Raw genomic sequence first — 13,170 nt, 5'->3', positions numbered from 1 at the left:
TATACTGTATATATACAATCCAAACTGGATTATTTGATATGATGTTAATTAGACCCTTGAATTTGTTAATAAATCATAACAGAATTTTTTTTTGTGGGTGTGGGGGGGGGGGGGGGGTTACAATGGCATTTTTCAATTTTTACCCCTTTCGCAGTATTTGAGCCAAGAGTTGGTGCCCTTTTGGAAGTGTGGTAAGTGGGTAACTAAGTTATTTATGAATATTGTTTTACTTTCAACCACTCAAAATGTTCAGTGGCATCAGAAAAAAGTCAAAAAGTCACAACAAGAAGAATTTAGAACTAACAGAATTAATATAACTCAAACGTACACCAAAAAACAAAAAACTACTGAACTAAAACAACAACACACATTGACCTTTTTTTTTCTTTTAATAATTCGAGATTTTTTGGGGTGTGATTTTGGCAAATGAAAATGTCACATTTGACGCAGATGTTTGACGCCTGTAGTGTGTTAGTGCAAAGGCCACATTGTTCACGTTTGGGGGTTTTCTGTGTGGCCACCACTGGGGCCTCTGCAGCCGGCTGGGGAACTCGTGTAGCAGTTGGTGTAATCAGTGCTATGCTCACTTCCTCCAAAAACAAACCGTAGAGCCTCCGTTGGTACCATTCGTGGTCCACACGGGAGAAAATGATGTATACATTGTAGCATGGCACATCCACCATGTGGTGAAACAGGCACATGGGCCACCTTGCTGCCACCCGGCGGCAAGAATATGTGTTATTGGCCTACCTGCAAATAAGACACACACACAAGAACATCAGATGATGTCAGACGACAAGACAGCTTTGATGGAAAGTTTTGACAGACAAAACCTGTGCTTACCTGGTCCAGGTGATCATCTGCCCCTTTTGTATTTATTATAGTCCAGAATCACCTTTGGCTCTTGTTAGGGGCCATCCTACAACTCTGGTTCCTGGCGCTTTGTGCTCAAGACCCCAATTTTGTATTTTTTTTTTTGGGGACGTACGACACATACAAGTGTTACAGGAAAAAAGCAAAAACCCTGGACAGTGACTCTCTGCAGGTAATTTGGAGGAGCTCTGGAGGAAGGTCTTCTTTATTTTTTCTAATCATTCCCACCAGAGACATTTTCTTCTTTTTCAGCTCCCTTGCCAGCAGAAAGGAGGTAAAAAAAAAATCAGTTGTGACTGTGACCCTCCAGCATGTCACAGGACAACTCACATTCCTTGGTTGGTCTCCTTTTGAGCTCCTGGAGGCTTTCCAGTATAGACCTCCATGTTTCAAGCGTATGAGGTGGCGGCATCGCAGAGTGTCCATATCTTGATGCCAAACTTGGCTGGCTTGGAAGGGACGTATTGCTTGAATGAGCAGCAGCTCAAACCAGCTGCTCATTCCCGCACACACGTTAACAAATTTTGGGTGGAGCCTGTTCCACATCATCCTTAAGTCACTGATGGGTGAAAACTTGTTGTTATGGTGACGCTGTGGCCTGGAAAGCTTGTCATCAAACCATAACGCAAGGTTTATGTGACTGAATCTCCCGTGCGTCATTGATTCAGAAAACACTGACTGTTATGTCCAAGAACGTTAATATGACACAACTGTGAGTGCCAAGTCTGCTTTATTTATTTAACTGCCGTCACGTGTACATCCGTTCCTCAAACATCCGATTTGCGATACTTTGCGACACTGCTGCAACAATGTGTAGCAGTATGCTACATTTACCCCCCCCCCTTTATGGAACTCAAACATTTCCCAAACAACAATAATCAAACAAAACAAGAGCTGGAACGATGCCCAACACTAGCTGAGCAAACCAGGTAGACTGCTGGTTTACTCACTTAGCCTTGTGGGTTATTCTGCCATGTAGTAGGCTAAGCAATGGCACAAGCTTGACGGGGTTCTGGTTCCGCTAGTACAGCTGGTTCACCTTGTTCTTGTAGATCCCTCTCCGGTGTCCCAGGACATGCAGCTGGAAAATCATAGTCCTTGTCTAAAGTGCCCAGATCTGCTACAGCTCCTCCATTCAAGGGTGTCGGTGATGCCACTCTCCTGAGGCGGCTGGCATGCCAGCGTGACCCGTCATCCAGACGGAAGGTGGCTGGCCCTAACTGGGCGGTAATCTAGACAGGAGTTGTCTAAAATGAACTCAATTTGGGTGAGCGGCTGGAGTGGCGAATACGGACCCAATCCAACACAGCAAATGCAGGTTGTTTCACCCGGCGCTTCTCATCAAACTGTTGCTTCATGCGCTGCTGTTTAGCTGCTCGCCTGCTAGTCGGAGATGCTCCACCAATGCTGGAGTGGACCCAATTGGGGGACAAAAGCGGTCAAGGGAAAGCTGCAACTCACGGCCCAGCATGATGAGAGCTGGGGAGGCTCCAGTTGTGGTGTGTGGCGTCGCTCTGTAGTGTAACAAAGTTCCCTGTAGTGCCGCAGAGAAGGGAAGGCCGTCTGCAAGATGTGCTCTCGGTCCATTTTTGAGAGTTTGGTTAAACGTCTCCACACCACCGTTGGCCTGGGGGTGACAAGGCGGTTCTGATATGCTTTATTCGTCTCCCCTCTATGAAAGCAGAAAATTCTGCTGAAATGAATTGGGGGCCATTATCGGTCGTAATAACACCAGGCACACCTCAACGTGCAAACAGCGACGACAGGAAGTCCGTAACGACTTCAGTGGTGACTGACCTGGCAAGCAGCACCTCGGGCCACTTGAAGTGGAGATCGTATGCCACCAGGAGGAATCGCTGGTGTTGAGGCACAGTACGCAGCTCTCCACAAATGTCCACCTGGATATGAGTCCAGGGGCTGGCAGGCCATTCCAGCGGTTGCAGAGGAGGAGGTGGTGAATAGCCAGTTTTGCCACTAGCGAGGCACGTTGTACAGTCCTTGACCATGGCTTCCACATCACTGTCAATGCCTGGCCACCAGACCAGGCCCCTGCAGCGTTGCTTCACCCTTACAAGACCCAGGTGTCCCTTGTAAACCATGGTTAAGATGCGGGGCCTCAAGGAGAACAGGACCACAGTGCAAAAGCCCCTAGCCACACATACATCATTCCAACATGAAAGATCGCCTTTAACCTGGTGGAAAGGCGCAAGCTCTTCTGACACCTTCGCAGGCCAGCCCTCCCGAATGAAGATGCGGAGCTGGGTCAGTGTAGGGTCTTTTGCATATGCTGCCTGAAGGTCATGCAGCAAGACGACAGCTTGGAGGGGTGTGTGTAGCATGAGGATGAAACCTTGTTCCAAGGTGTCATGGTTGGTCTCTGGCACAGAACCGGGGGTGGCACGGGAGAGTAGGTCCGCCACCACATTTTCCCTGCCAGGCGTGAACTGAGTGGTGAAATCATACGTTTGCAGTCTCTCAGTCCACCCGTACAGCCGCAGTGGCTTGTGACCCAGTCGAAGCCAACAAGGCTGTGAGAGCCTTCTGGTCCGTGCGGAGCGTAAAGTGTCGTCCATACAGGTACATGTGCCACCTTTCACATGCCCAAACACAAGCCAGAGCCTTTCTCTCCCCGACCGAGTACTGCTCAGTAGAAGTGTGTGACCTCGATGCAAAGGCCACTGGGGGCTCAGTCCCAACTGCAGTGTTGGACGCATCACAAGTCGCGAATGTGGGGTTTTGCAGGTCAAAATGAGCGAGTACTGGAGGCAAGGTGAGTTGTGTTTTGAGTCGGTGGATGGCAGCCGAGCTTGCTAGCATCTAGGACCAAGAGGCGCCCTGTTTCAGGTGGGCACGAAGAGGTGCGGTGGCATTGGAGTAGTTGGGAAGGAAGCGCAAGTAGAAGGCCATCATCCACAGAAAAGTGGACAGCTGCGCAGCGCATGAGGGCTATGGCAGGTGCAATACAGCGTCAACATTCAAATGCAGTGGGCTCAGTCCATCACCAGTCAGGCGAAATCCTACAAACTCAATAGCAGGCGCTGCTATTGAGTTTGTACTATTGAGATGCACTTCTCCCCATTAAGTGAGGTTGTGGCTGGCCAGCACATCATGCACCTTGGAGAGGCGGCCATCGTGGATCTTACAGGATCTTCTGAAAGCAGCTGGGGGCAGAGATGAGGGCAAAGGGCATGCGTGTATAGTGGGAAAAAAAAACATGTGAGTCACAATTGGACTGTGAAGGTGCAATGGAACCTGCAAGTAACCTTGGCGCAGGTCAAGTTTTGTGAACACAGTAGACCCATGGAACTGGGCGGCCAGCTCCCCCGCTGTGGGCAGTGGGTATTTGTCAGAAATCACGGCCTTATTAGCCATCCTGAGGTCAACACAGGGCCACAGACCGCCCGTCTTTTTCGCTGCTACCAGATTTGAAATCCAAGGGGATGCATCGATCTGCTCAATGAAACCATTGTCAAGGAGTTTCTGTAGCTCTGCAGTGATGTCATCACGCAGTGCAAGTGGGAGCCGGTGAAGAGGCTGGATAACGGGGGGCACAGCTGAATCAATGGCTAGTGGTTGAAGGCAGTAAGACAGCCCAAACCTGTGAAGAGTGATGTCCATCGTTGCTGCTAGGATGTAGTCACTGTCAAGATGGTGGAGCCCATGTTGTGTGTGATGGAGAAACCGAGTGCACAAAACAAGTCAAAGCCCAAGAGTTTGGCGCCATGACGGGACACCTAGAAGGTGAATGCAGTAAGAGTCTTGCAGCCATAGCGAACAGCAAAGGTGGCAGTACCCACCATGCCAATCTTGGTGTGACCATACTTGAACAGGTCTTCAGTGTTGGCCTTAATTGGGAGCCGGGGTAAAAGGCGTCTTATTGTGGACTTGTTCAGTAGAGACCTGGAGGCTGCAGTATCTAGCAGAAGCGGCAAGCACACGACATCCAATTCCACCGTGCACCACTTGAATGGCTTGGTGCAGGAGCCTACGGAGTGGATGGTGGTCGGGCTCAACTGCCCAGGTGAATCGGATGGAGGGTTCGTGGATGTGGGAGCAGAGCGGCACCCTCTTGCAAAATGATTCATCTTCCCACAGCACTGACATCTTTGTCCGGTGGTCTTGCAAATAGGAGCGTGTGTGGGATGTGAGGTAGAGCCACAATTAGCGCAGGTGACAGCCCCCTGCCGTCCGGCCACATTCACTTCAGCATCGTCGTAGGAGGAGGCGGAGTCTGAGAGGTGAGCATTCGGAGCGACAGTCTGTGCCAGTGCGAGAGAGCGTGAGGCGGTGGGCAGGTCGGGATTCGCGAGCCGCGCTGTCAACTGAGAAGCATTCTCCAGCTGAAATGCCATTTCCACAGCCTTGGACAGCAGGAGGTCGTTCGGCGAAAGTAACAGCTTAACTCTTAGGTCTCATAACTTGAAATCAATTGTTTGCTCTGCTAACTGGTCCCGAATCATCTTGTCCTCCAAGCGGCAGAATTTGCAGAGGGTCGCCAAGCAACGTAAATCGGCGCGTTGCCGTCGCTGGCGAAAGGTAACCCATTGGACTATGACACTGGAGCAGCAAAATGTCCGGCAAACAAGGCGACGCAGTCCGCGTACGTCTGCGCAGGTCCGAGAGTATGAAATATGCGCTGTCCCTTGCTGCCCAGGCTGTGCACTAGCATTGCGGTTTGCCGTGCATTGCTAGCTTCGTTTAGGTCGATCGCCGCCAGATATGTAGTGAATGTAGTCATACCAGCGGGACAACGGGACTGGAGGCTCGCTTGAGAGTGCGAGGAACGTTTGAAGCGTAGCGAAGTGGGGGTCTATCCTCGTCGCCAAAATGTTATGTCCAAGAACAAGAATACGACACAACTGTGAGTGCCAAGTCTGCTTTATTTATTTCACTGCCGTCACGTGTACATCCGTTCCTCAAACATCCGCTTTGCGATACTTTGCGACACTGCTGTAACAATTTGTAGCAGTAAGGCGTACGGCCATATGCTACACTGACCGCCCTTTTTTTCTTCTTTTTTTTTTTTATCCCAGGGACAGATGGTTGCCTCGTGTTTGGAGCGGTAAATTCCTGCCAGGATCAACAGCCCCATGTACACCCCCAGCTCATCTACTGTCATGTCCCTCCAGCCGGTGATTGCTCGCTGTCCCTGCAAGTTAGTCATGGTGACAATCCTCTGGATAATTTCCTCAGGGAAAAAGAGGTTGAAAGCAGTCTCGGGGTGCTGATTCCGGAAATTGTAAAATTGGTTGGGCCAGACAGTGGGATAAAGTGTCTAGAGAGTTCATGTATGTGGGACCACACCGTTTTCTTATTTTTTGAAAAGCCATAATGTGCTGACCTGATTGGTTTCATTCACCTGTACGGTACTTTATGAGAAAGTAGCCGGGGGTGCATTCAATCTGCTGCTTTGTGTCTGAGAACCTTAACTCTTTGACTGCCAGACGTTTTCAGAAAAGGGATGCCGTGGGTGCCAGCCGATTTAAGCATTTTGACTGACCTTTCAAGGTCCACAGAAAATTTTGTGTTTGGACTATGGAAACACACATACTACCAAATGAAAGTTTGTTTCTACCTTATTCCCTTTTTCAGTAATCAACAATAGAAAATGGTTAGTTTCACCCAAATGCTCTGTTTTGAAACAAAATACGGAGAAATCAAGCTTTTTGTGAAACGATATTATTTCATGCACTAAATTCATGCAGTAAATTTGACACCTTTTTTTTCCATGAATGATGCCACAAACACCTAAACAGTGCTTTACTTCTGTAAAACACAACCACCAACAATGAAAAAGTGTTTTTTGATAGCAAAATATGTTTATTTACATTCAACAGTGTAACAATTTGACAAAACAATTTGGCAAACTATTTACAAATGTGTGCAACCGTGGTACTATTTACAATTGTGTGGATGTTTCAAATACAGTTTTTCTTTTTGTAACACTCCCCTGCGTGCAAGGGGACGCAGCAGGATTTGCACAACAGATTAGTTTCACTGTGATTGCAGACGCTACAGTTTTTTGCTGGCTTTTTTTTCCGGGGAATAGCAAGTATATACTGCAGTGTGTGTTTGGCCATGCTGCCATCAAGTCTATTCTCAACTTTAATAATAATAATAATAATAATAATAATAGTAATAATAATAATAATAATAATGCATTAGATTTATATGGCGCTTTTTTTGGACACTCAAAGACGCTTCACAGTGGATGCATTATTCCTGCGCTCACACATTCACACTCTGGTGGCAGTAAACTACTTAAGTAGCCACAGCTGCCCTAGCAGACTGACGGAAGCGTGGCTACCAGTGTGCGCCTAGGCCCCTTCCGACCACCATCAAACATTCGCACCTTTCAGACACCAGTGTGAGTGGCACTGGAGACAATGTGTGTGAAGTGTCTTGCCCAAGGACACAGCCGTAAAGCACTCTGGCTCTCGCCATAGATCCTCACTCCACACTACTCCGCTTTTCAAATAAATCAAACTTTAAGCAAGTTAAAACCTGACTTTCAAATGTCCCTAAGCAATTTATAAACGCTTGAGGTATTGTGGGACATTCACAATAGCCTTGTGGTAACTATATATATATATATATATATATATATATATATATACAGTATATATATATATATATATATACAGTATATATATATATTCCCCGTTGTTGGTGCCAGGGGTGCACTCAACACAGACGCACGACGCATGACACGCACTGCAAACGCTCACCTGCATTCTGCGGGGTTGTTAGACAATAAACACTGGACCAAACCGAAGCACTTCCGGACTCCCGCTTAAATAACGCTTTTGCTGCGCTTAAAGTGTCACATGGCCATGGTCTATACCACAAAAGTAGTTTGGTTTATTATTTAATGAGTTTGTTTTTTTGAAAGATTAAGTTATGGATTGTGATTGAAGAATTTTTGTTATGGTTAATATACTGTATGTTGCAGATATTATTTATTTACATGCTTTAGTTATTTTTGGTTACTTTTTGGTATTATACCCCATGATTGTATAAATAGTTTGCCCGGAGGGAGGGGCTAGGGGTATTTAAATGGATCTAAATTCATACATGCATTTATGTTTTTTTTCCTTTCAGTGTAAATTTAAACCAGAATATACAATGTACGTAGGTGTATTGTTATTCATTACTCAAATTTTCATCAAGGACATATTTACTTCAGAATCCAAATTATTTAATATCGTGTCTTTTAGCAAATTTGGTACTCTCAATCAGCACTCCTGCATTTAGCAAGTCTTTAATCACTAGTCTAATTCATCCCTTCTTCAGCATCTTCGATAAATAGTCTCTAGCATAGATAGTATTTACTTCTTTGCTCTGATTTCCACTTACTTACATGCGGTAATTAAGCCAACATCAGAATTACTTAATGTTCAGAATTTATGAGGAAGCAGGTTAAACAGCTCTTCCTGTTCATTTTTAAAGAAAAACAAAAGTACTGTCATGTCTATTCCTTGTCTCCTCTAACGGCAACTCTTCCCATCTTTGCTTCTACCATAACTGTTAGTCGTTACTCATAATATATGCTAACGTCTTAAACCTTTTAATAATCTTTTTTTCTTCAATGCCAATACTTATCAGGTCCTGCTGGGGAGGATCCATTAAAGCTGCCCTCATCCACAGCAGGAGCTGAAATTCTTAGGAAAACATTTTTCAATGTAACCAATCTTATAAAATCCCTAGGGCTACATTCAATACAACATTGTTAAGGTTCTTACTTGCAATTTTGTGTTGTTCCAATTAGAATCTACATTAGTCACTGTCAAGTTTGTTAGTACATGCAAACACGGGTTAAGGGTTTAAAATCACTACCTGTCAAAGTAGTAGTAAATAGTCCATAGTCTTTTCAAATACGTCATTGTCATGAAGTCATTGCGATTCCCTCATTCAGGTGATATTTTTGATATGCACAAGGCCTTTCCCATTTGGCAATTTGCCCAATGGTGCCTCTATTCATACTTTAATTACAATGAATGGTCATAGCCAAAAATCATTACTTACTCAAAGCAAAGTTTCAGATTTCTCTAAATTTGTATTTAACAAACCAGATTTGCGTCCAAAATTCTGCATCTTCCTAACCATCTTTGTTAATTTTTCTTTTGATCATTTTTTCATGTGGTTTTTATTTTGTCCTGCAGGTTGGTTATTTGTATGTGTAAAATTGGCCAGCAAAGTCATATTTTGTTATCCACAAATTAAGATGTTTTATTTTAGAAGGACATTGGCTTTCTACAAATTTCCAGTCCTTACACATACATTTTTGTTTCGGATCCTTTGTATCAACCTCTTTGCTGTTTTTCCCATGTTGCAGTCAGTGGTTCACTTGGGGTGACTATACTGACTTGTCCCCGAACAGGGTGACAATTACTTTCTGTCTGAGGTAATTCTCAAGCTTCTACCACAATTGGCGGAGAATTCTTGCCTTTGCCTTTGTCACTTTAATTTCATGTTCAAATGAGGTAGCGAACCTCCACTCACACTTTTACACATGCACACATTGTTTTTTCACGGAGTTTAAGTACGTACAGGACACCGTCGCCCTTTTCACAGTTTTATAGACTTCTCTGTCTCACAGTTTTATAGACTACTCTGTCTTTTCACAGAGTTTAAGTACGTTACAGGACGCCGTCGCCCTTTTCACAGTTTTATAGACTACTCTGTCTCACAGTTTTATAGACTACTATTCTGCCTACCTGATAGGGACTAGTATTGTCAGTTTTTATTTTATTTACTTTTCAGCGCGCATTTCACTCATTCCACATGAGTGTGTGAGTATTCTACTCAACAAAGATGTCTTCACTCCTTCGGGCTTCCCGTCAACCCTCAATCTCCAGACGCAGAGCCGAGGCCAAGGGCCTCTGGAAACCTTGGGTGTGTTGGAATCTGGCTCAAAGGACCAATTAAATGTTAGGTTCTATAAGCTGACATTAATAAAAAAACACAACACAATGAAGGAGAAAGGACACCTTTGTACCTTTTCACAAGCTAGCGAGGAGAACGGGCAGAGGTGTGCCTCAGTTACAACCTTCTACCGCTCTGAAGCACACTCTGCCGAGCCCTCTCTTTTTATTTCTTTAGGGTGGTCCCTGGTTAGCTGGGTGTTCCAACTCTACGGGGGGGGTTCAGCATAGTTTGAACACAGTGTACTTGTTTGTCTGTGTGTATGTGCATGTAAGTGCTGAGAACATGTGTGGGGAAGTTTGCAATCATTTATTAACGGACAGCGTCTTAGTGGCTCAATTCATTCCGCTGGGTTGGATGTTCTTGTTCTTGTAGTCATCATGAGTCATCTCCTGTTGATCAGCTGTTAGATACGACTACCTTAATATGCTATGTAGGAGCAGAGCAATGCATTCTTTATTGCAAGCAGAAGCAATTCTTCATTGCATGAGTCATTTAGGTTGTCCTAATCTGACTATGTGTGTGAATGCAGAGCAAGCATTCTTCATTGCAAGCAGAAGCAATTCTTCATTGCAGCAAATAGTTAAGTGTTTATGTGATAATTAATTGTACAATTTTCCCAACATTACTCTTCTTTCAACAGAGGATGATTTGGTGAAAGGCTGGAGGAAAAGACTACTAGCCCATCGCATGGAATTGATTATTGCAATGTGTATCGTATTGGTGCTCACTCTTGCTCTTGGTATTGGCCTTGGAGGTGAGGAACGTGTCACACACATTCTCCTTTTTTTGTTTTCAGATAAACATAAAAAAGGCAGGTTTTCTTGTGTGTTTGGTAAATTTGATCTGTCTTAACAATTATTCTTGCAAATAAGGAGAAGGCATTACAATGCCACTTATTTCTAAACGTAATTGATGACCCCGTTAATGACACCAGGGGTTCACCCGGGGTTCACTTTCCCTCATCTATAGGTCAGAGTTAAATGATATATGATCAGTGACGTGCAGTGAGCTCTAGGTTTGAGTAGGCAAGCAGTCGCAAATTGAGACGCACACACCAATTACAAATTTGTGTCAGCAGGCGAGTGTACAACGTATCCTAGGGTGACCATATTTTCATTCCCAAAAAAAGAGGACACTCGAGATACTTAAATGATACTCAGTTTACTCTAAGATGCCATACATTCAAACTATTTTAACATATGCCTCTTCTGTATGAGTATAAAATAAAACAAAAAACATTACTCTCTTTTGAAATCTTGCATTTTTTGCTCCGCAATCTTTTTTTCTTTACTTCGAGCGGGGTTCGTACCCATTGTCTCCGGTGCAGCAGCTCAACATTTGCCACTTAGCTTAAGTTCTGGGCCACCGTCACAGCCAGTGCGCGGTCTGCCAGTCACGGTAAACACGGTGCAGTGCACTCCGCCTCCCATTTGCCGCACAACGAAAAACTGATAATTTCATTAATTTATAAAACCCGCCCGGATGCCCGGAAAGGATGTAATAAAGTGGATATCTCCCTGTAAAACAGCCTAATTCCTCACAAAATCAAGATAGCATAGCAATGCCAAACATCATGTAAAGTGAAACAGCCAATTAATCGAAGCACATCCACAAAGCCAAGATTTCCTTCTGTACCATTTTTTGTGAATTCTTTATTTACAACCAGCAAAATATGACACAAAATTTTATGAAATAAATTGTATTATTTAATAATACTTAAAGAGGCATGAGGCAAGTTTGCGAGCTACCTGTTGGAGAAGCCTATCAGAGTGACTGCTGACGTTACTGCCAACTAGTTGACTGGTTGGCCTTATTGTTTGATAACTTGTTCGTTTCAGAAACAAGTAATCTGTTTTCTCCCCTTGATTTTTAATTTTCCACAGACTATGAAAAAAAAAATACAGTATTGTTACTCCTACCACTACTTTATTAACAACCACATTATTTAGAATATTTATTAATGCTATTGAATTTGTACTTGTAGACTAACAACGTTAGTGCACACAGAGACCACTGTTAGATGTAAATTAATGTCTGTTTATAACAACAAAATAATAGATTTTATTTGTAACGCACTTTACATTTATAAAATAATTCTCAAGTGTTTTAACTTTTGCCCACTGGAGGTTGCTGTTATCCTGTACGACAATGCATGAATTTTTAGCTTGTGCAAAACAACGGAAGCTTATCGATGTATGTCCAAAACAATGTAGCTGAACATAAAAGTTATTTAAACAGTGACTCACATCTCACGGGGAAACCAACATGACATTTGGTTTAAAATGTAAAAAAAAAAGTGTAAAATGAACTCTCTTGATGGGAGATTCTTCTCCTATTAACAGATGATAATTCTTCTCATAGTGAGGTGGATTACAACATTTTGTGGTACATAGCGCCAACTACTGTGTAAGAGACATCTAATAAGCGTCACATTTTAAAATGCTGGCAGACTGCATTGGCAAGATGTGTGGCGGTGCCGTGATGGGTCAATCATTTGGCGTCTGGGGAGGGGTCAAATTACAATTCAGGGGGCCAGTGCGCATAGAAATCCAGACGTCACGTGACTATTTCTCTAAACACGCCCCCCTGCAGCAGGAAAGTAGTGGTGCAGCGTTAATGGACTAAAACTGCGAGAAGGGCTAAATGTAGCGTTTATCCGTCAACTTCCCACCCAAGAGCATTGACAGTCACTTTGATGAAAAGGACGTGATATACATGCGTGAGGTGGACATGTTGGATTGCCAATGAAGTGTCAGGAGGGCTTTTTTTTTCAACTCGTGCCGTGAGTGCTTTCAAATCTGATAATGCAAAGGCTTTACAAGTTTGTGCAATATGGATTTATTTCCCCTTTATGTGTGGTCAAAATGCCATAAAAGTTTGCAATTTCATGCAAGTCTTGCAGTGTTATTAAGGTACGTTAGCAATTTAGCAGCTGCTAATTTGTCCACGCCCGCTGTCATTTATGCCGTAAATAATCTTCTTTGGGGCAGCACGGTGGCTGACTGGTTAGCACGTCCGCCTCCCAGTGCAGAGGACATGAGATCAAGTCTGGGCTTCGGCCTTCCTGGGTGGAGTTTGCATGTTCTCCCCGTGCTTGCGTGGGTTTTCACTGGGTACTCCGGTTTCCTCCCACGTTCCAAAGACATGCATGGCAGGTTAATCGAACACTCCAAATTGTCCATAGGTGTGATTGTGAGTATGGTTGTTCGTCTCTGTGTGCCCTGCGATTGGCTGGCAACCAGTTCAGGGTGTACCCCGCCTACTGCCCGAAGCCAGCTGGGATAGGCTCCAGCACCCTCGCGACCCTTGTGAGGAAAAGCGGTCAAGAAAATGGATGGATGGATAATCTTCTTTATGGTGTTGGTCAGT

The 13,170-nt window shown here is 44.4% G+C and overlaps 1 protein-coding gene across 1 annotated transcript in view; it reads left to right on the top strand.

Moving 5' to 3' along the window:
- The window catches only part of tmprss3a (transmembrane serine protease 3a), a 79,970-nt gene that overhangs the window by 22,445 nt on the left and 44,355 nt on the right, over positions 1-13,170 (top strand). The window contains exon 3 of the mRNA XM_077580886.1: positions 10,442-10,555. Coding sequence (XP_077437012.1) covers positions 10,442-10,555 — 114 coding nt within the window. The remainder of the gene's footprint in view (positions 1-10,441; positions 10,556-13,170) is intronic.

The sequence above is a fragment of the Vanacampus margaritifer genome, chromosome 11, assembly GCF_051991255.1.
Source record: "Vanacampus margaritifer isolate UIUO_Vmar chromosome 11, RoL_Vmar_1.0, whole genome shotgun sequence".
Classification (NCBI taxonomy): domain Eukaryota; kingdom Metazoa; phylum Chordata; class Actinopteri; order Syngnathiformes; family Syngnathidae; genus Vanacampus; species Vanacampus margaritifer.
The sequence above is the reverse complement of the archived record's forward strand: the minus strand, read 5'-3'. Positions and strand labels throughout refer to the sequence as shown.